The 22,932-nt window shown below is 38.1% G+C and overlaps 2 protein-coding genes across 4 annotated transcripts in view; one reads left to right on the forward strand and one right to left on the reverse strand.

Annotated features, from left to right (window-relative positions):
* Positions 1-18,145, forward strand: part of LOC118275236 (calcium/calmodulin-dependent protein kinase kinase 2) — a 191,218-nt gene extending 173,073 nt beyond the window's left edge. For 2 of the 3 annotated variants that reach the window (XM_035593140.2, XM_035593141.2), the window contains 9 exons: positions 473-665; positions 1,553-1,606; positions 3,749-3,919; positions 5,832-5,979; positions 11,430-11,620; positions 11,999-12,214; positions 12,904-13,071; positions 13,363-13,520; positions 13,597-18,145. In XM_035593140.2, the coding sequence (XP_035449033.1) occupies positions 473-665; positions 1,553-1,606; positions 3,749-3,919; positions 5,832-5,979; positions 11,430-11,620; positions 11,999-12,214; positions 12,904-13,071; positions 13,363-13,520; positions 13,597-13,720 (1,423 nt within the window). In that variant the 3' untranslated portion in view covers positions 13,721-18,145. The remainder of the gene's footprint in view (positions 1-472; positions 666-1,552; positions 1,607-3,748; positions 3,920-5,831; positions 5,980-11,429; positions 11,621-11,998; positions 12,215-12,903; positions 13,072-13,362; positions 13,521-13,596) is intronic. The other variant, XM_050697074.1, reaches the window with a different exon arrangement.
* A 1,924-nt stretch (positions 18,146-20,069) lies between these two features.
* Positions 20,070-22,692, reverse strand: LOC118275011 (AT-rich interactive domain-containing protein 2-like). The gene is made up of 2 exons (XM_050697123.1): positions 22,658-22,692; positions 20,070-22,217 (listed from the first exon to the last, which is right to left on the reverse strand). The coding sequence occupies exons 1-2, from the start codon at positions 22,690-22,692 to the stop codon at positions 20,111-20,113; spliced, it is 2,142 nt and encodes a 713-aa protein (XP_050553080.1). The 3' UTR covers positions 20,070-20,110.
* Between the last annotated feature and the right edge of the window lie 240 nt (positions 22,693-22,932).

A 22,932-nucleotide genomic window follows, 5' to 3' on the forward strand; every position in this document is an offset into this window, starting at 1 on the left:
CTCCGAACTCCTAAAATGGCCGGTAACTCACTTATAATGCCTCTGTTCTTTCAAGTGTCCATCGGCAGCGGCGGTTGCTTACCATCAGGTGACCCGTCTGCTCGTTTACCGGCTAATTTCATAAGAAAACACATCTAACATATCGTACATATCGTCACGCCTTTAATCCCCGAAGGGGTAGGCAGAGGTGCACATTATGGCACGTAATGCCACTGTGTACCCCCACTTTTCACAATTTATGTTGTAAGTCCCATGTAATAGGTGGTGAGCCTATTGCCATATACCGGGCACATTTCCAGACTCCGTGCTACCACTGAGAAATTTTCGAAAAACCGAAAAAAGCCCAGTAATACTTCGCCCGACCCGGGAATCGAACCCGAGACCCCTTGCCCGACAGTCGCACTTGCAACCACTCGGCCAACGAGACAGTCGCAATATTATATACTTATAACATTTACTATTTCTTCCGTAGGCTGTCTACATACCCAGCGACGGGCGACCGGTCAACGTTGTTGCGGTCGCACGCCGCCAAGTCGGCGGAGTGCAGCGGGCAGGGCTCCCCGCGGCCGCGGCGCGCGCCGCGCGAGTCGCGCCGCGTGTCGCTGGCGCAGGCCCCGGGCTACGTGCAGCTCAACCAGTACAGGCTGCTGGAGCCTATTGGGCAGGTGTGTGAGATGCTTTATCTTGGGGTTGTTGTAATTTGTGGGTTATGGAAAGAGTTGTTGAAGACTTATATTGTTTGGTGTTTGTTAGTGTTATCAGATTCCATGACCAAAAAAACACAAATGAATAAGGTCGTGGCTGGGCAACTGGCGGCCGTGCTACGTGTAGCGGGTTCGATTCCCGCACGGAGCAACACTGTGTAATCCATAATGAGTTGTTTCGGGTCTGGGTATGTGTAAACTTGTATGTTTTTAAACGCACCCACTACCCAGAAATCCTAAATACTAGTGTGGGGCAACGTTTTTCTAATAGACAAAAGTACCTATTATTATACTATGCGTCTTTTCATAAGTATCTATACGCTATGAAAATACCACAATACTGGCATAACTCCCCACACGCTTACTGAACTTAAACAAAAGCATAAAAACAAGATTAATTGTACAACACAAAGATCAACAAAAAGGGCAATGACCTCGGCCTCAGCTTCAGTCAACCGCTAATTACGGCTGAAAGCTTTACACTCGCAAACTCCTGAAACAAGGAGTTTCAGTAAATATGCCGTAGTACCTATGTATGTTTGTTTGTTTGTACTTATATACGGTGTCCCAAAATTCAACAATATATAATATATACGGTAAGATTTGCCCAGGTGATTGGCCCTCTTATTACCACATAAACTGGGAAAAATAAAAAAAACATTTAGGTGTTGCCATTATTAAAAAGTGGTAACTCTCTTTAGAAACCCGTTGTAATCAACTATCGTGACGATAGTGGAAAATTGTAACGAGAAGTTTTAAAAGAGCACCCATCACCAGTTGAGTTTTGGGCCAACCTGTATACTATGTATACATAAGTATGTAAAGTTACATAAAGTTGTATGTTTCAGGGCTCGTACGGGATCGTCAAGTTAGCCTACAATGAAGAGGACGACACGCATTATGTAAGTATACATTAGTAACTGTAATATAATCTTTTGGAGAAGGCCTTAGCTAAGGATGGTAGAATATGTATAATTCCAATGGTACAGTTTCGTGACCTGTGCTGTGTCTCGAGCCGTAGTGTTCCGACTACGTCATTTTAGCAGAGCCCTGGCCTTATTGCACCGTGCTCCCTATTTATTCACTTTTTAAACTATTTTCTAGTTTTACCTGCAATATTTTATAACCGTCCAAATGAACTGTTTTTCTCCCTTCCTTTGCCTGTAGAAAGCATTTAATATTTTTATCCCCCACTACCTTTTGACATTTTTAATTTAAGTGTTGCACTAAAATTATTAGTTTAGAATTGGGAATCAGTTTTAAAGCTATTGGATTTTGTAATCTTTGTAATACTGTCCACACGAATGTGTAGCTATATATTTACATTAAGTGTATATACAGTATAGGTAGCCAGCAAAAACAGCTTCATTTATTATTATGTGGGTTCCGGTATTTGTCACTAATCATTGAATCAAAAGGTCAAGTCCTTAATTTAAGAAGTGGTGATAACACATAAATAATTAAGTACGTATGTAATACATCAACACAAGCGTCCCACACGGCAGAGTCGACCTTATCAATACAGGGAAAAAGATCTTAATCGAGTACTTTACTACACTCAGTATAATTACGTTCTGTAATTAGTAGCTAGTTCCGAATGTTAAATTGTCGTGAACCTTTTCCGGTTTTTAACACTGAAATTAAAGGTAGAATTAAATTCAACTAGAACTGGTCACCAATTGCGTAATTACGAGACAATATGTGAGGGAGAGCCAATGTTTTGGAACGAAAGGGCCGTGTACTCATTATTCTGTGGTAATACCACGGCCGAAAAGAAAACCGACGTGAAACAACGCTTGCTTTGTGTTCCATCGTGGGGCTTCCAGTGGGGTGGTTGCCGGAGGCCCAATTACATATACATACTACAAAAAAATATAGGATATTATTTATATTTACTGAATACCGTTTAAGATTCTATAATATTACGTAGGTACTGAATATTTTCGAAAACCAACAAGTCCTAAACTTACTTTGTGCAGCCCGGGAATCAGGAATACATAATTAAAGACAGAATTAGTTATCTTTATGTGAAAGGCAAATTTACCAAGATCTTTAAAAATAAAATGCTCAATAAAACATTGACTGACTAGACTATACGAAAGAAAATTAATCTTATACAAAAGAAATATAAAACATGGTCTTACATGATGTACATTAAACAAACAGCTTAACACAATAGGCGGAAATTACAACCTTATTGTAAGTAACATAAGTACGATTATTATGTTATCTTCTAGATAAAAATAAAGGGATTATAATATTCTTGGGATAACAGCATCCGTTGGTAGCGGAAACAATAAGAGCTGTGAAAATATAACGTTAAATGTCAAAGGGCGGCCATGATGGAAAATGGCGACCGGTGAACGATGAACAAGGAAATGTAATGACTCGTTACTATCTCATACAAACCGCAGATCAAGATACCCTAATCTTTCTAAACACTCCAATTAATTTTCAGCTTTATACTTTTTGTAATAAGGTTGGAAGTCAATTGAAGAGGTGTGCTGGTTGGTGTAGGTTGATGTGCTGCGTCTGTACGCTTAGTTACGCGCCCTGCGGCGCTCATGAATATATTATTTGTTTAGTAGTAAACATTATCGAGCAAAAGGTTACAATAACACATCGCCTGTTGTACCTAAAGGGTAAACAAATGTACTTGTATCTTTGTGTTGGAGTCAGTTTAATCTGATACAGTGGAGTAATGTCAGAAACTCGGAGAATGGGGTTTAAAATTGGATATTATATTTAGTATAACTATAAATAAACCTAAGCTGGTAACCTAAATAATCTTAGAAAAAAAAACCTTTAAAAAATTGACTTCAACACACGTGTTAAACTGCGAATCTCCATGTTTTAAATCAAGTAATACACCCAAAGCCATCTCTTAAGTCTGAAAAATATTATGCTGAAAACCGCATCGAAATCTGTTGAGCCAAACGGGAGATAATCGCACACAAATAGGTCAAACTAAGAACCTCCTTTATTAAGTCGGTTGAATAGTTCTTCAGTAGATCAGCACATTCAACATTATGTTCTTTTCTCAGGCGATGAAGATCCTGTCAAAACGCAAGCTGATGCGGCGAGCTGGTCTGTTCGGCAGGGCTCCCCCCCGGAGACCAGGTCCTGGCCCGCCCCCCAGTCCGCTGCAGAGGGTCTACCGGGAGATCGCTGTGCTCAAGAAATTAGACCACCCTAATGTTGTCAAACTTGTGGAGGTAAGCATATGTTTAGAGGACGTTTAAGATTTTTAATAACTTTTTTATTCATTGTCAATGAGAAATACTGATTGATTGGATTTTAATATCTACACCTGCATTTTCTAATCTTCTTATAAATAAAATTGAAGTGCCTGTTTTTAAAATTGAAATAACCGCGTTTTGCTATACGCATATGAATAACGAATACGCCAAAATAATTTTTTTTATAATTGTTGTCTATCTTGTCTGTCTGTTCTGACTAATCTCTGAAATGACTGGACGAAATTTCACGGGATTTTATTGGCAGATAGCTAATGTAGTAAGTAGTAACTTAGGCTACATCACTAAAAAATCAAGAACCTTAATTCTTTCAGAAGTCATTAGGTATATTACGCGGACGAAGTCGCGAGGAACAGTTAGTAATTCATACGTATAATTGGTTAAATCAGCAAAATAATCTGATATCTAAGAAGGTTTTTATATCGAAAATGTAGCAGATTATTAATGTTTGCTTAATACGAGTAGTTGTTGGAACTTTTGTCTCGCGACATCGTTTAGCAATAAAATATACCAAGAACTCTCCTCATTACTCGTACTTCTTGATAAATACCTATATAATAACTACCCATTTACTATTTCTCTGTATCAAACACAATATTATCTGATCCCAATTGAGATTGACTGATTACATCTCGGCTGGCATTTGCTCGTTTACTAACTAAATCACCGGGTTTGATTCCGATTAACGTCAATTTTACATTAATTTGTGTCGATGTGGTGTCGATTTCATGTCCGACTGCCTGTTAGTCGAATTCGGAAACCTATAGTTATTCTCAATAGGCCTAAATAAAAATATAAGTATGGCGGAGAGTGCCTCGTTCCGACTTCACCGCGTTTCTTGATAATTTGTTAATTAAGTGTTATCCGGTGCTTTCTTACTTCAAGAGTTAAGACGAATTTCGATGCACACCCACCCAACCCTGACAAGTATTAATTTCTAGAAGCCTAGAATTCAGGACCGTTGATAGTTTCAGAGCCTAATAGACTATGGCCTAATACCTTCTCTTCATAAGAGAATTTTCCATTAACTCCACGCTTGGCAAACCAAATAGAAATTGGAAATCACAATTTAAAAGGTTCAGATTTATTAGAAAACTTAGCAGCCCAAGTAAACGTACAGTTGCATAGTCGTTTCCAGCGACACCCACGGGAAGAGCAGAGGTGGTGACATTAATAATCTACTCCGTCGCCACAAAGTCTTGAAGGCATAAAAATACCAGTAAATGAGCAGCACGTATACCGTCCAATACTAACACAGCTATAATAAAGATGTTGATTCTACTAATTGGTATAACATACAGCTGCACATCAAGCTATACATAACCAGTATAAACTGACCGTCGAATGTTCAGCAAGGTCTAACAAACCGGGACCATGATACACTGGTTGTGTAGCTCGATGTGCAGCCGTGTAGACAACTGACCTTAGCACACGTTAGCTGTTTCTATTACGGTTACACGGACAATATGGCCGCTTCCTTTACTCTCTCTTATCAAGATAATTGTTCCACTATTTGCTTTACGCGGCCTTTTAGGTTGTGCTTTCTTAATATTGTGTTATTAGAGGTATTTTTCACTATTATCAGACTCGTTTATGTTTATGTTTATCCCTTAGGTGACATTTCAGCTAGGATGCGAAGGCCCGCCGAATGTTGTTTTTTTTCTAATTTTCTACTATTTAGCTCATTTCCACATTGAAACTTATTCATTTATCTTCGAGATATTTGCCTGTATTAGGTAATTGCAAAAGTCAAATAGAGAAAGAAAAAATATTATAATGACAACATTACAAACCCAAGAAGACGTCATGTCTTTTCTAACCAGTGACATAATTGAAATACATAGTAACATAATTCCCCTTTCACCACCAGGTGCTAGACGACCCGGCAGAGGACCACCTGTACCTGGTGTTCCAGCTGCTGGAGGGAGGGCCGGTCATCGACATCCCCACCGAGAACCCTCTCAGTGAGGAGCTCTCCCGGAGGTACATCAGGGACGCCTTGCTGGGAGTCGAGTACTGTGAGTAACTTTATGTACTTCACTATTAAGATGTTATACATACTATGGGTAGGTATCTATTTATTCAGCAGACAGTCCGTGAAACTTAAAAATTCGTAGTGAAGTGTATATCTGCATAAACAGACAGCAAAGATAAGTTTTCATTATCATCAAACTTCATCATAAGCTACCCGACGTCCACTGCTGAAAGTTAAGTTAAACAATTTACCTATGATGGCGAAATACTAAAATACCATCTACAAATCGTAGCCCGTAGCCTACAGATACATTTTTAAAATCTTCAAAATCGACAAAAAATCCAAACATAAACTTCAAAACAAGATTTTTAGCAACATTTAAAATACAAGTGAGGAGCTCTCCCGGAGGTACATCAGGGACGCCTTGCTGGGAGTCGAGTACTGTGAGTAACTTTATATACACTATTAAGATATAATACATACTATGGGTAGGTATCTATTTATCACCAGACAGTCCGTGAAACTTAAAAATTCGTAGTGAAGTGTATATCTGCATAAACAGACAGCAAAGATAAGTTTTCATTATCATCAAACTTCATCATAAGCTACCCGACGTCCACTGCTGAAAGTTAATAAACAATTTACCTATGATGGCGAAACACTACAATACCATCTAAAATCGTAGCCCGTAGCCTACAGTACATTTTTAAAATCTTCAAAATCGACAAAAAGTCCAAACATAAACTTCAAAACAAGATTTTTAGCAACAACTTTAAAATACAAGTCACTAACCACACACCCGGCGTAACATCCCACGTACACCTTAAAATACTAGCCGGAACAGCATCATACCCAGGGGTTCCAAACCTTTTCTAAAATTTGTTGGGTTTTCCTGGTTTTCTGGTTTCATGGGCCACACACATGATGATTTTCTCCCCTCAAAAAAAAAAGGTTATAGTAATAATTACTTGACTGACTTACAACATAATTGTGAAAAGTGAGTGTACATAGTGGCATTACGTGCTATAATGTGCACCTCTGCCTACCCCTTCGGGGATTAAAGGCGTGGCGATATGTATGTATATGTAATAATTACTATAACATGATTGTTTTTATGTGGTTCATTCATATAAGATTGTATCTAAAGTCGTGAGTTTCTCATAAAAATAGTGACGTTTTGATTATTGAAATCAGTTGATCCTCTCAGTTAGTTATAGGTTATAACTAATCTTTTGTTTGAGCTTTAACCATGGTATTTTTATAAGCGTTGTCTTGTGTTTCTGTCTTAATTCTTTGGACCAGTGGTTGGGCACCACTGATCTAACCTAAGCCCTCTCGTCCACGGCCACGATGCCCACCTGTGCCCTAAGGACTCGTAAACTTAAGCACAATGTTTGAAGTTCTTAACTTGATCCCCTCATTACCTCTCTCCCGGAGTTCCCTCGCTATTTTAAGGCATGACCTTTCTCAATTGCCACGACTTATTAAACTCGGAATTAATTTCCTTTAGTACTGGTTTTAGATAAAATACATATTTGCATCGCTCTAAAGACTGATTGCCATAGAAATATTTCGGTTTTACGTTCAACTCTCCACATTTACTATGAAAAAATTATCATCTTTACTGATTTTTCTACGCCATCCATGGATAAATAGAAAACTATGATAGAGATTGCCGGACTCAAGGTGCCCTAGGAAGCCTGACGTTATAATTTCTAATTATAAGTTTGAAATCACCAACCCGCATTGAGCAAGCGTGGTGATTAATGCTAAAACCTTCTCCGTGTAAAAAGAGGCCTTTGGTCAGCAGTGGCCACTTATAGGCTGTTGTGATGTGACGTAAACCCTCAATAAGCAAATTAATACCATCCTATTTCAAAAGAAGACAACTATAAGAAAAACCAATCGCCGCTAACTTCAGTCAATGTATTCGAGTCTCGTGCCGCGTAATGAATGGGGTGTGACTGCGGCGCCCCCTCCCGGCGTGTCGTAAAAACGTCGTAATATTTTAATAACAGTTGAGTCCGGCGAGATTGTGCGGAATGAACTGTCACAGCTTCAGTATTTGGTAATGATGAAGAATTATTTTCATAATTTTATTAAATTTTAAGTTATCACATTGAAACAGGTGATTTTTTATAATATTACTCTAAACTGGGCGTCGCGTTTTACATGAGCAAGTATCGGGAATTTTTGACATTTTGTTTATGATGGTGTACTTAACGTTTATGTCGTGTTTATGCCAATGTTTAGCTCTATGCGAATTATTTATTTATTTATTTAATCTTAAATGTACACAATACAATTAAATAATGGTACATAGGTAAAGCGAACTTTAATGCCTAAGTTTCGACTTAATTTCGTCTATTTTTACCGGGCGAAATAATTTTACACGTGTGGCGACACATCTGACAAGCGACAGATGACAGAAGTCACACATAGACTATCGACGAGCAAATCAACGGATGACGTCATAAATATCCTGCATCGCACATACGAAGTTTACATGCGAATTAACACGGACAGAAAATCCCAACGAACAACTGTTGGGCAGAAAGCCCGCCAGGCACGATCACCTCGCCTGGTCGGAGGATCCTCCTTTTCTTAGGGAACTTTACTCGCTGTTCCCTAAAGTGGTGACCCCCGACGTGATTGAAACCAACCTTCACGGAGCAGATCAGCACCGTCATCCTTATCGCCATATCCCTCACCCATCACTTCTCCGCTGAGCGGTAATCAAGTCGCAACCAACCAGCATCCTCGGCCTCATCAGGGACCACCACACGCTACATCGAAGATATGCAGCCTGGTTCTTCCCTACGGCCTCATCAGCGTCTAGGCACAGCACTCTGCACACGGTCTGAGGACGTCTTCCTCTCGTCAACGCAGACGCCAGCCACTACGCACCTACCCTCGCAGCATCTATTCCCCGACTCACCGTGGGACACTGCGAGCCTCACTACTCCGACTCACTGGAGTATCACCCTGCACCGCTCACCCGACTCACTGGGCATTCAGCGGCACAGTTCCTACTCACTGGAACTAGGGAATTTCTACACTGGCTCTGGCACCGCCCATCTCAAGCATCGACAGCCGTCTCAACAGGATCGACCTCCGGTGAAGGGGGAGTGATGTGGCGACACTCTGACAAGTGACAAGCGACAGATGACAGAAGTCGCACATAGACTATCGACGAGCAAATCAACGGATGACGTCATAAATATCCTGCATCGCACATACGAAGTTTACATGCGAATTAACACGGACAGAAAATCCCAACGAACAACTGTTGGGCAGAAAGCCCGCCAGGCATGATCACCTCGCCTGGTCGGAGGATCCTCCTTTTCTTAGGGAACTTTACTCTCTGTTCTCTAAACACTTACAATCTGCTAAACCCATGAACCATCCCAAAGCAAAACTCTATGCTAATAAAAATAGACACTCCTATAATAAAAAAAATCTTGTGAAATAATCGAAATAAGTATTTAATGAAATTATCATAATATGTGATTCTGTCTTATTACATATCAAACTTGTCTTCTCCGTCACTAAAGACTTCCTGACTTCCAAATAAAATTAAAAGTAAAATAATCCGTACAAAATGTGCGAGACTCATTAAAATGTAAACTGGCAATACTGAGATAATTGACAGTTGGAAATAATTCATAAGTGCACGTATAAATTAGTGACGTCACTCGAATATTTCAATTACTGCGCCCGAATTTAAATGTTCGCCAATATTTTAATGTATTATAATGTACGACTGATTTTGTAAGTACTGTTTGTTTAACATCAAAATGATATATTATTGATTTTGTATTATTGTACAGCTTTGTGAAATAGAATCATTTTACAAAAAAAAATCACGGTTTACTCACGTTAATTAATGGAGAAAAGCTCTACTAGTTTCGAGTCACAGAGGGACTCTTCATCATGAGCAGCGTGCTCAGCCTACTCATCGCGTCGTGTGTAAACCGTGATTTGTCTCCCGATAGTTATTATTAAAAAAAATATAGATTCATTTAGTTTTAGTTACCATTTGGTTGTGTTATCATATTCAGCACGGAAGGCTTTGGTGTAGGTGTCCATCGGCGGAGCTAATCGCTTACCATCATATGATGTGATCCGTCTACTCATTTGCCTTATATTCCATGAAAAAATATGGCAAAACTATTCAGTTTCCTACATAATGCAGGTGGACAACTTAGATCACGGTGACCACTTACATATACAGCCTATATGTTGTGTTACTTCTAGTCATACATAAGACAATGTCAAACAGAATCTTAGAAAAAACTAATAAATAGAAAAAGTATTTGTGTTTAGGTATACCAAGGACAAAAACAAAGCCGTTATCCGGACAACTTCTTAACATATAAGAAGTATAGTAGACACATAATCTTCGATCTTTACACACAAATATTTAACAAGTAAGTACATACATACATACATAGGCACAAGACGACACATCAAGTTATGAAAAACCAGTTTATCATGGTCTCGCTTTGTATAATCTTTCCTCACATTCAAGGGTCAGTTTATACTGGTCTTGTATATCATGATGTGTAGCTGAAGGTACATAAGATTGGCTCGACCAAAACAAACATGACTATGATAAACACACATTAACATTTGGTCCCTAGATCACAGATATACGTAACATGCATAGGTATCTATGCTATTTACTTGGAAACGTGTTTGTTTTGTATATAATCAGGATAAAAAGGACTGAACGCTTCTCGCCCTCCAGCCAAGTAAGGGGGGATGTTCGCATCGATATACTGCTCTCGAAAATATATTATTATGATAAAATACATAGACTGAACTTTACCTACGTGTATAGAACTTTGAGGTAGAATATGATCTTAGGTTTTGCTTTCACTATAGTAAATGTATATTATTTTATGAGAATATTTAGATCACAAACTATAAGTGGCCACTGCTGACTAAAGAGCGTCTTCTCGCACGAAGAAGGATTGAACATAAATCATCACGCTTGCTCAATGCGGGTTGGCACACTCAATGTGACATCATTTGTTTCTTTTTTATTGCGTGTGAAATAAACTTTCATTTTCTTTCATAAGACCGCTACAAACTTACAAACGGCAGTTTTTAATTACAAGAGAAACCTTTAAAACACTCGTTTTTAGAGATAAAACCTATAGAATCGCCTTATCTAAAACCAGCGTTGTTGCCACCGTTAACCATTCACACCAGACCAAACTTCATGGACATTGTATCACAACATAGTATAAAACAAAGTCGCTTTTTCTGTCCCTATGTCCTGTTGTATGCTTAAATGTTTAAAACCACAGTTTAAAACTACACAAAGGGTTTTGATGCGGTTTTTATAGATAGAGTGATTCAAGAGATAATACATGCGTAATATTATATCATCATTGCACCCATGCGAAGCTGGGGCGGGTCGCTAGTTTTACAATAATCCACAAACTACATCACTACATCATAACAAATCTCCCCATTGTCCAACAGTACACTACCAGAGGATAGCGCACCGGGACATCAAGCCAGCCAACCTGCTGCTGGGCGAGGGTCGCGTGCAGGTGGCGGACCTGGGCGCCTGTGGGGAGCTGGCCGCCGCGGGCCGCGTGTCCGGGACTGTCGGGACCCCGGCCTTCCGGGCCCCTGAGGCCGCGGCGCCCGCTGATAAGTATAGTGGAGAGGTAAGATGCGATTAAAATGTTAACAAGCATTCAATTTTTTTGCTATAATTTATACAAACATTACCGAGAGTAAGTTTTATTTTAATTATAATAATTGACAAAGATTTGAATTGTAGTATGTTTGTATGAACAAAATGAAATCTAGAATCCGAATTGAATAGTAAGGAAATCTTAAAATCTCATACACAGGGATTGACCCAACATGTTTATACTTGACCGTTGCGATACAAAATGCTCACTAGTAAACCATTATATGTAAAGGTAACTTATAAAAAAGGAAACCTTAAGCATATAGTTGTTTTTAATGACCTTCATATTACTTTAATTGTCTTAACTAACAAACCCCATCTAATACAAACTCCGTTCCCATCCCCCTAGGCAGCAGATATCTGGTCACTAGGAGTCACCCTCTACGCGATGGTGACGGGCAAAGTGCCCTGGGTCGGCAGCTCGGCTGTGGAGCTGCAACGGAAGGTGTTGGCCGAGCCTCTCACGTACCCCCCCAACTTCCAGCCTTCGAAGCAACTCCGACATCTCCTTAGTAGGATGCTGGATAAAGACCCGGCGACGAGAGCTACGCTACAGGAGGTTAAGGTGGGTGATTCAGACTTGTGTAGATGGTAATCTTTATAGGAGCAATTCTTTACGAGTTAAAGTTTCTATTAAAAATGGTATACATATATGTGTGTCATTTGTGATATAAACGTAGGACCCCTAAATAAAGGCCTACTGTAAAAAACGCCAATCTAATTATCCGATTTCGAAATTCCTAAATGTCGATCATATTGTGGGCCGAAAAAAGCAACATTTTCACGAGCTTTTACCCTAAGTCCATTAGACATTGTCGCCGCCAATCAATTAATGTTATGATGTCATTATCCAAGATGAGAATTATCTCCAAAAAGGTCAGGTCGGCTGTGACCAAGTGAATCGGAGCGCCGGTAATGAAATTGTCTTGAGTGAACGCAATTACTCGAATAATTTCACCAAACCGTTCCATAATACAGCAGCCATTGAACGGCTCCAACGCTCACTTGTTCCCTGATTGGATTAACTACATTACCTAATTGCTTGAAACGAATATTACTTAATATTATACTTTGTTCTGTCTACAGTAGGTACATTTTTAGGGAAATAATGTTTTTCTTGAAGTGGTCTTATTAATAAGTTGAACTGTAATCAGTCGACGCCTCAACTCATACACCATTTCATTTGACTATTTCTTCTGTAGATTATTAGACCTCTTTAACTTACCTGCACCTGTGTCCCCTTCGTACTTTTAGGACCACGAGTGGATAACAGACGGAGGCAAGGATCCTCTACCCTCAGAGCAGGAGAACTGCAGGCTGGTGGAAGTGACGGAGGAGGACATGGCACAAGTGGTCACCTCCATCCCCAACCTTTCTACCCTCATACTCATCAAGACTATGCTGAAGAAACATAGCTTCCAAGTAAGTAGATGTTCAGGGTTATAACTTGTATTTCTGGCCCAAGACTTTAACTAGACTATTACTTGTAGGAATAAAACTACCTAGGACAAGTTGTACTATACATAAGTACAAAATGTACTATGGTGAATTTTAACCATACATAATTTCTCAAAGAATTCTACTTCAAGGTTGTCACCAGGATTACGAAGAAATCGATATTTTTTCGTAGTTTTAAAACATGAATAATAATTTTCCGAATGAACTAATTCGTAGACTTTACTCCGAATATTGACACGCACGGTTTGTCCACAGAACCCGTTCCTCCGCAGTAGAGAAGGCAGCACGTCACGTAGGGAGTCCACCAGCTCTCGAGGGGAGAGCTCTGAGAAGTCCACCGCAGCCGCCAAGAGGGGGGGACTGGCGAGAGCTGGCAGGTCGCTGTCTGCTCCCGGGAACTACCTGACAGAAAGGTTTGTTCAAGCCTAAGAAGAAGAATCTTAGAATTAAATAAATAGAGCTTCCACTACTAACGTCACAATATTTCAGCAGGCAATCTTCGTTTGACATTGGGCTGGAGTCAGTCCAAGAGTCTCGTGACCAGAGCCTAGACGTGGCAGCCAAGGAGAAGAGCCCGCAGGAGAAAGACAAGGAGGAGCCGAGCGCACGGTGATACTCCACTCGCGCGGCGCGTGCGCACGCCGCCGCCGACCAATGGTTCGTGCGCGTTCGAATCACGATCGAATTCGAGTAGCCAATTGGATGCCGGTGATACAATGTTGCCACCACACAAAATGTGCTGGCTACATTTAATTCGTAAATAAAAAATGCATTGAATTGATATTTTTTTACTAATTTTAAATATAATCTTGTCGTCAAAATCTGGGGTATTTAGGCTGCTACGTGATTAATGTTCTAATGAGAACTAGAGTGAAGTGTAACGAGTAATGAGAGCTCCAGATATGATGGACGCTGATTTTGATGAAAGCTTATTAATGATAACTTAAAATTTTCACTTAAAATTACTAATTCATTCATCTGCTAGTCCTATTCACTTAATATTGTAAATATTTTAAAATAACATTTGTCCTCTTTGACTTGAAAAGCACTTTAATATTTTTAATAACATAATTAGGTGTACTTACCTATTTAGCGAGGCCGCCGCGACGAGCGACGATACGTCATTGTCTTCTTTGGTAATAACAAGATCCATCAAAAAGTAATTCTTCGCCCGTGATGATGTGACGGAGGCGAACTCAAGCAAACATGTGAAAAAATATCTGTTCCACCAAGATTCAGTGTTGCCAGGTGTAATATAGCGCGGCTCGCGAGGCGGCCTCGTTGCGAGCAACATTTTACAAAGCCCGTTTATATTGTAAATATTTTAGCATATTTTTAATATTAATTCATAAAAATTGCTCAATGCTTGTTTGATATCATTGTACATAGTATAAGCTTCTAAGGTTAAATAACAGTTTTATAAAAATACAAAATACAATGGAGTCGTTCATGTTGATATTTCGCTTCGTCTGTCAAACGGTAACGAAATTCTGTTTGTGGGTAAATAAAAATTGTGGGAAACATTTTAAACAACAAAATGTACGGCTGTGAATATTTTAGTATCGGCAGTGATTGCGGACAATACGGTGTACGTGCCTTTGTGGGAGATTCCAACGTCCGCAGTGGGTACATGTTCTTTCGTGTGATGGAAATGCTATCGTACCACCACGACCATGGTCGTGGGCCAATTTAACTCAGTGAGACGTGTTTCCCAAAGGACAATCAACATTTTCAAATCGAAAAACTTAACAACACCAAATACTGAGAACCTTGTATTAGGCTCTACATGACAACTGAGAGAAACTTTACTAAAACACATAAATCAACGCGAAACATTAATTAATGTTACACCACAATAATAATTACAAAAGTTCATTAAAGTATCTAGTGGGTGGCCGTTACCGACCACACAGGCACCCGGTCACGAAACTATTTTGTATTTTTATAAAATAATATTTTTTAATTACGAATAAAATATTGTTAGGGCTAGGGGTCACTGGACAACATTTATTGAAAGAGACAGTGGTTATGTCACCTTTATGTCATTTGCTTTGCAAATACTCGAACACGGGTCGTTACGTGCCTTTTTCAATTTATTTTGTTCGTTCAAAACCAATTTTCGTTTTTAGATTCGTATTTGTTTTGCGAACATCCTGTATATACCGGAATGTGGCTTTGCTCTCTAGTCATTGGTTTGCGGTGAAACACCCTATAAATCACTGATATTACGCTCTCGGAAGCCGGATGCGGATACGGCTCGGAATTACACATCGAGTGTACCTACCTGACTAAATGCGGTTAGGGTTTCATGTGGCTCCGTTGTCAAACCATTTTGTAATTAAATAAAGCAAAACAAAGAGTTTAAAAAAACAAATAAGCATTTACCTACACCGATTATTCCCCCAGTGAGCTTTTTATTAGCAAACACTTAAGTTTCAACATCATCATCATCAGCCTATTCTCGTCCACTGCTGGACATAGGCCTCTCCAATGGCACGCCACTTAAGTTAAAGTTAAGTTTAAGTATTACTTAAAATGAAAAAGTGAGATTATAATCTGTCCAGACCCCTAGGCCCCTTGCGCCCTGACTACAGGTTCGAGCGAGTATTTAGCGAGCAGCTACGATAAGAGATTGACCAATTTTCACTGTCAAATTAATTTCAATTATATTGACCATCTATTGTGTCGTGAACGCGTTTATACTCTGTGCATTGTGTTGACAGCTCTGACGTTAACGTCAAGCGGAAATTATGGCGCGAAATTCGAGCAAAATGGCGGAAGTTATTGGCAAATTCCACCTGATTTCGATTGTGGATATAATTTCCAAGAAAACCGCCATGTTTTTTGGGCAGTTACCGTTTTATGTGATGCAGAAAATTAGTACCTATGGTATATATTTTATTTTTATCAATGCACAGCTTATAAACAGAATCATAGATAAGGTGCATGTTAGTGTACAGGGTCCCGATTACCGAAGTACTTACAATTTTTGTGTAAAATAAGTGAATGAAAATGTTTTTATTAAATATTTGAATTAACAAGTCCAAGCTTAGATATTAGGTGAAGAGATTTTATTGTCCACTGTTTCGCTGCGATGTTCTCTGACGAATACTTCACACACATTGAACAAAATACTTAGTACTATTTTATATTATGTAGATCAAATCTTGAAAATAACTATCTTAATAATGATAAAATGAAATATTATGCACATTTATTTGAATTCTTAACTGCCGAAAGAAAACTGTTGAAGGCAAATCCTCCGCTAACCGACGTTAATAAAAACAACACCATATATTTTTATACATAATTTCTTAATTTTCTTACAAATGACACCCATGTCTGGCTATTGACATTGTCTAGAAAAGATCTCTAAGAATTTTCTAGTACTTAATTATTTTCTCTTGTCCTAAAACAATCCAGTTTTCAAAACAACTTACCGTTAATTGGTTCATTGAATTAACTTAATCAATAGACAGCCATTAAACCATAATAATGTGAAACTAAAGAAAATTCATTATTAACTATATTCCCAAACGCTATACAATAAGCTTCAAAGAAATTAATTTTGTAATTTGACGTATGGAAAACTCATGTTTAATCGGTTGAAAAATCATAAAAGAAGGAACAAAAATTTTACCTCAACGAAATTCTTCTAGAAACCGACCAGTTTGTACACTCGACTTACTTGCGGATATTAATCGAAAAAACATTGTAATAATATGGGGACTCAAGATACGTCTCAAATGAAATATATATCAGTAGGCTGCGCGACTCAAAACTAGTAGAGCTATTCTCCATTAATGTATGTGAGTAAACCGTGATTTTTAGTTACAAAAAAATATTACAAAATCGTCAGCAAGGAAGTTAAGAACTTACCACCGTACTCAGCGTCATTTAATGGCTACTTAACCCAGTCTAAAGTGCTTAGAAATAGTTTAAGTAATCATTAAATATCTCTGACTCCGGCTGTAGCTAATCTATTTGTGTCGATTCCAAGTGACATGACATCCACTAATCGACCTTTCAACATTAGATATATTTTACATTTTCAATAGCGTTTAATTTGAATGCCATCAATATAATAGAGAGCTGTTTTGAGATCAAAGACATAGCCTACATAGCGGGCGTCGATATTGAAGTAACCCGGTACGGTATCTGAGTTCCTATCCGTAAGTAGTTGAGTATGCAAAGTGGTCGGTTTAAGGTCGCCCAGAGGTCGGAGAACAGCCCCTTATCCTTTGCAAGCCAAGGTCCAAACTTTATGCCTTTGAATGTTGTGATAGTTTAGAACGAACGTATGCTTATACTAATTCTAAATAGTACTAAAATTAAATTTTAAAACATTTATTATTATCTCACAGATTTGAAAATAAATATTAAAATTATACTTATTATTAAATAATGAATATTATTATCTAAATAATAAGGAACGACGAAATTTTTAATAAATAAATAAATAAATACTTAAAATAATATTGCAAATGTTTTTTGTGTTAAGATTTGTTTTTATTTTTGTTTTATGTAGGTAAACCAATTTAGGTAAACTTTTGAAATTGATTACAAGCTGAATTACCTAATAAAGAATGTAATATCACACAGAATTTAATGTAGAACGGTGTCAGCATTAGCATACTTACTGGTAAAGAAGAAAAAATACAGAAAGCTAATATAATGCAAATATTATGAGTACCTACTTACGGCGCGAGATCATTTTCTTATGAAACTCGCGCCGTCTCGAATATTATGAATGTGTAAGGAAGGAACTACATAATTACATTCTTGAAGCCAAACACAACACACTTAAATGAAATAAGAAAGTGAATTTAACATCAAATTGCACTGACATCGTTCGACATTACCAATTACCTATCCCTTTAAAATTAATAGTTATTAATAATAATACCTAAGTCGCACAACACACACACAAACAGAATTATTATAATGATTATTGTTTTAACAGAATGTTATCTATTATTATATTGTTTTATTGAATTTGAATATTTAACGATTTAATAAAACACTTTCGAAATATTGATGATTTTGTTTTATTTAATAGTTTTACAGCTCCATAACATAATTAAATCCTATTTGATCTGAAAGAGAAATTGCTTAATTAAATTAATTAATTAATCATCAAATTATCTATCTACTACTATCATCGATAGAAAAAAGAATGAAAAAATATTGTGAAATATAGTTTTATCACAGCACAAAATGGCTAGTGCTCAGCATTCAGCTGAGCTCGGGCTGTGATTTGGACTCAATGGCTCGACTCCATGGCGCTGATTTTCAGTACTAGCCAGCCTAAATACAGAAATGCATGATACTACTATCGGCACTCTAAACACTTAATGCTAATATCAGCACCGACTTGAAGACTTAAATAAGTTGACTTTATTTTTTAAAGGGGGGACAATCATCCAATATTTACTACCGCCTTGGATGAGGAAATGTATGAATACAAAAAGAATCAAAATATTGTCCGTCAGCTAAAACCAACCAACAGCATTGTGAAACCTACCCTTAGTAGTACTCCTTCCCCACTCCAGCTACACGGAGTATCTCAACTTAATGATATAAACCCATTATCTGTACAATCCGGACACTGAGGGACAGACAGAGAAGTCCAACAAGGTTTGTTTAAAAGGTAAACACGTGGAGAGCAGTCTAACACACACAGCTACACATCAAGCTTAACAAAACCAGTTTAACTTGGTCTCGCTTTGTATGAATTTTCCACCTATTAAGGGTTCAGTTTATACTGGATGTTTAGCTTGATGTGTGAGAGTGCAGTACTGCAGTAATTGCTTTAGTGATGTTGTCTTATATGATTAGGTTACAGGACATACACTGCTATTCCTTTAGATACAGCTGATTTATTTTGCTGCGGCGGTCCACGGCACAGCGCAGGAATGAAACGGTTTGTGGTATTTCGAAAATCTAAAAATGAAGAACACGAAATATATTGGGATACGGATTTTCTTAGGCAGTTCAACAAGATTTTAAATACTTTAGGGTTTCTAACCGTAGAGTATTTCTTAAGACTCTTTTCAAGAGTTTCGGTAGTCTGCCTATCCCCACGGGCATCCCTGACAATTATAATATATGTATGTAATCAGCCTAGAAAGGCTATTACCGGAAAAATATTGATACCTAAAACTAAACCACAACAGTTTAATGTTACCGATCCGAGATATAGTAAAGCTAAAAATCTCAGTTCTCACGTTTTAACATTCCTTTGACCAATCAGCTCTGAACAGCAGACAATTTGTTGTGTAACACGGCGACCTGATTGGGGAGGGACTTTTTATTTTATACATGTAATGGGTCGATTGGCCACTATGTCGCATGGTGGTAAGCGATGATGCGGCCTACGATGGATTACTCTTGTTCAAAAGCAACCTATTCACTCGGGCCTTGCCGACACCCAGGTTTATTTATACCCTTCAGGAAATACAGACTCTGGTAGATAATTTCACTCCGTAGCGATTGTTCCTTCTTCCATTTTTCATTTAATAATTTCTATATTACGATAATAATCATGAGTTGTAAAGAGAGGCAATGTAAAATTTACAATATAAAATCCCCACATCACTGTCACCATCCTTTTAGATGACTGACTTTAAAAGGAATTACACATTATAAATTGTATTATCTGATATTTTGACACGACACCCGACAGAAAACCAATGACCCGATTAACGATTAACAAAGGGAAGGGATGTAACTCTCCACACGCAGACAAAATAAAAATTAAATTTTATTCAAATCAATTTATTTCTAGATACGTAAGTACTTACATTGTTAAATAAACAATACACATGTTATAATTAGATACAGACAGTCGTGAAAAACTCATAAACTTGGTCATCGAACATTGACAGGAATCGTAAAAATCAACAACGATAGCCATCCATTATTATAGTAATCTATCTTGAGATTCTTAGCTTCGTTCCCTGTTCCGTTTAATTAAAGCATTCAACCAAACTACGACTCGATCCTAGTTTGTGAATACCTCCCCAGACTTTTCGTCTTTATCTTTTTTACTTTTCTTTTTACTTTTTTCTTTCCTTTCCTTTCCTTCCTTCTTATCTTTCTTGTCATCTTTACCTTTTTTATCTTTTTTCTCTTCTTTACCTTTTTTATCTTTCTTCCCATCTTCACTATCTTTGAAACCTGTTAGCATAACCGCTGGTTGGACACCTAAAGCTTCTAAATTGTCTCCATCTAAGATGAGGGGAGATGATGCTATTGCTACTGGTGCGTTCTCCTCGGGTGGCGCGACTACATCAGCTGTGTTTACTGGTGCAATATCAGGAATAGTATTCGATGCTTGTCCTCCTTGAATTGGAACCTGAGCATCATTCACTGAAACCATGGGTTGTGATGGCACATTTTGATTCCCGTCATATAACACTGCTGGCTGAATATAACTGCCTCCATTTGTTGGTGTTTCGATTACCTGACTGGGCACATTTTGTACTTGATTTGTTATCGGAGGCTGGTAGTACCCGCCATTACTTGGTATTAAAACTGCGCCCTGTATCCCAACATTTTGATTGTTTATCAATGATCCTTGGTTCAATGGACTGACTTCTTGTCTCTCGCTCGCTAGTATTGGCTGGTTGTAACCATTTACATTATTGCCAGCCGGTACTTGAACTGTTGGCGCCGGTACACTTTGCCCATTCAGCATCATGACTGGATTTAGTCCTTGATTAGGTTGGACTTGCTGATTGTACACATTTGAAGGAGAGCCTTGTGGCACTACAACAACCTGGTATTGGTTATTGGCATTGTCCATTACACCTTGGTTCGGAATGGCAACAGCTATCACTCCTTGATTACTTGGTATGTTTGACTGCACGTAGCCATTTGATACAGCTGGTTGTGTCACTACATTTGGACTAATCTGGTAAGCTACTACATTTCCAGGTAAACCGTTGTTTAATACAACGTTTCCAGCATTATTGACTCCTTGATTGGGCACTTGAAGATAATATATCGGATTATTTGACCCTTGGTTCGGGACAGCAGCGTAGTAGACATTTGGGCCAGTATTCTGGTTTGTAGGCTGGACATTATTATTGGGAACGACATTAGCAACTACATAACTTGGTGTTTGTGGTTGATTTCCAACATCTACCGGTGCATTGTTTGGTACAACTACAACGCCTGGTATTTGTATAATCTGGCCATTGGAGTAGACAGTAACAACATTATTTGGTTGTGAAGCTGGATTCACGTTGGAAGTTGGTGGTATGGAGACAGGAGCATCGTTGTTTACTCCCAATTTATCTGGGGATAGTTGAAGATTCGACATGGGTGATGGTCCATTTAGGATTTGGTAGACTTGATTGCTAGGAGATGGTCCAGGACTGCTTGGAACGTAAATTACATTGTTGGCAGGTTGGTTATTGTTGGGTATCACTGCTGGTGCTGGTGCTGGTGGTAGGTTTTCGTGTAAAAGATATACATCGTTCCCGTTATTACCTTGCCCAACTAGTAAATAATCTTTCTTTTCATTTAATTCTACTGATTTGTCATCTTTATCACTTTTGTCGTCATTTTCATTGATCTTGTTGGTTTTTGGAGGTATAAGTTCAGATTGATTTTTAATGTCCGCCTTAATTGCTTCTTCTAATTTATTTGTTGGTTCTTGCTCTATTGGTTTGTCGATTGTTGGAATTTCACCAGGTTTCTCTGTTGGTTCTTCAACATTTAAAACGTCATCGACATGATCAGGTTTTGGTTTTGGTTCCGGTTTGTTTTCTCTATGTCCTTGATGCGAGTGAGTGTTATGACCACTTGGAATGTTAAACACATTGTTGATTTGTGGCATTTGATCCCATAAATCACCTGAATAATAAGGGTCTCTATTATAGTATGGATTAAAACTTAAGTACGGTCTTCTTCCATGGACACTGGTAGGGAATGTATCGAAGTGATGGAACCAGTCCTTGAAATTGCTGTTAAACTCCTCATTTCTAGGGTCCACATCAGGTTGAGAGAAACGCCTCAGTCCAGCAATAGTATCAAGATAGTCTCCTTGTGCGTTTAACACGAAACAGACGAGAGGTAGGAATATCTGAAAATAAATAAGGATTCTTTATTTAACTGACTCTACACGTGTAATCAGGTCTCAGGAGACACTGGAGGTAATTTATCTTTTAAAATTAAATATTTAACCGTTTTGAAATTAAACTCTGCTTTATTCTTTCCCTATTAAGTTTAATGAACACGGTTTTAATCTAAATGTGGTTTGCGTATCATTAATCGTTTACTTATCAAATTATATGATACCTGACAAAAATGCTTAGACTGTATGCCGATGATGATGATGAATCTATGTTACTACTCGTATTAATAAAATCACACTTCATACTAATCTTATTAATGTAAAAGTTTGTTTTTTGTTGTTAAAACTACTGAACGGATTTTAATAAAATTTGTTATACTGTCTGAATGAGCTGACTTGAGTGATAGGATATAGGTCATTTTATAAAACCGCTGGTAGAAGCTAGTAGAGAATGATTCCATGTGATACTTTCTGAATGGGATACACATAATCTTCTTTACCATTATGCTCATTTACTCAAGACCTACTGAATCATTGTACGAGCACTGACCCTAGCTCATGAAGCACCTTTAAAAAATACGCGTTAAACTAGATTTTCACTAAAACACTATGAAAATACGTCTAGGCACACACACAAAATTACTTTCAAAGCTAATCAAATATTAAACAGAGAAATGAAAATTAAAAAAATACAATCATACCTGTAGTGTCACCGCCATGTCGAACCAACAAATGATTGTTTA

Source organism: Spodoptera frugiperda, chromosome 11 (assembly GCF_023101765.2).
Source record: "Spodoptera frugiperda isolate SF20-4 chromosome 11, AGI-APGP_CSIRO_Sfru_2.0, whole genome shotgun sequence".
In the NCBI taxonomy this organism is placed as follows: Eukaryota; Metazoa; Arthropoda; class Insecta; order Lepidoptera; family Noctuidae; genus Spodoptera; species Spodoptera frugiperda.

Excerpts from the sequence above, each read along its gene's own strand:
- LOC118275011 (XM_050697123.1), bottom strand. The coding sequence starts at position 22,692 with ATGGTAAAGAAGATTATGTGTATCCCATTCAGAAA. Across the intron at positions 22,218-22,657 it reads ATGTGTATCCCATTCAGAAA|AATCCTTATTTATTTTCAGA; the intron begins GTATCACATGGA and ends AGTTAAATAAAG.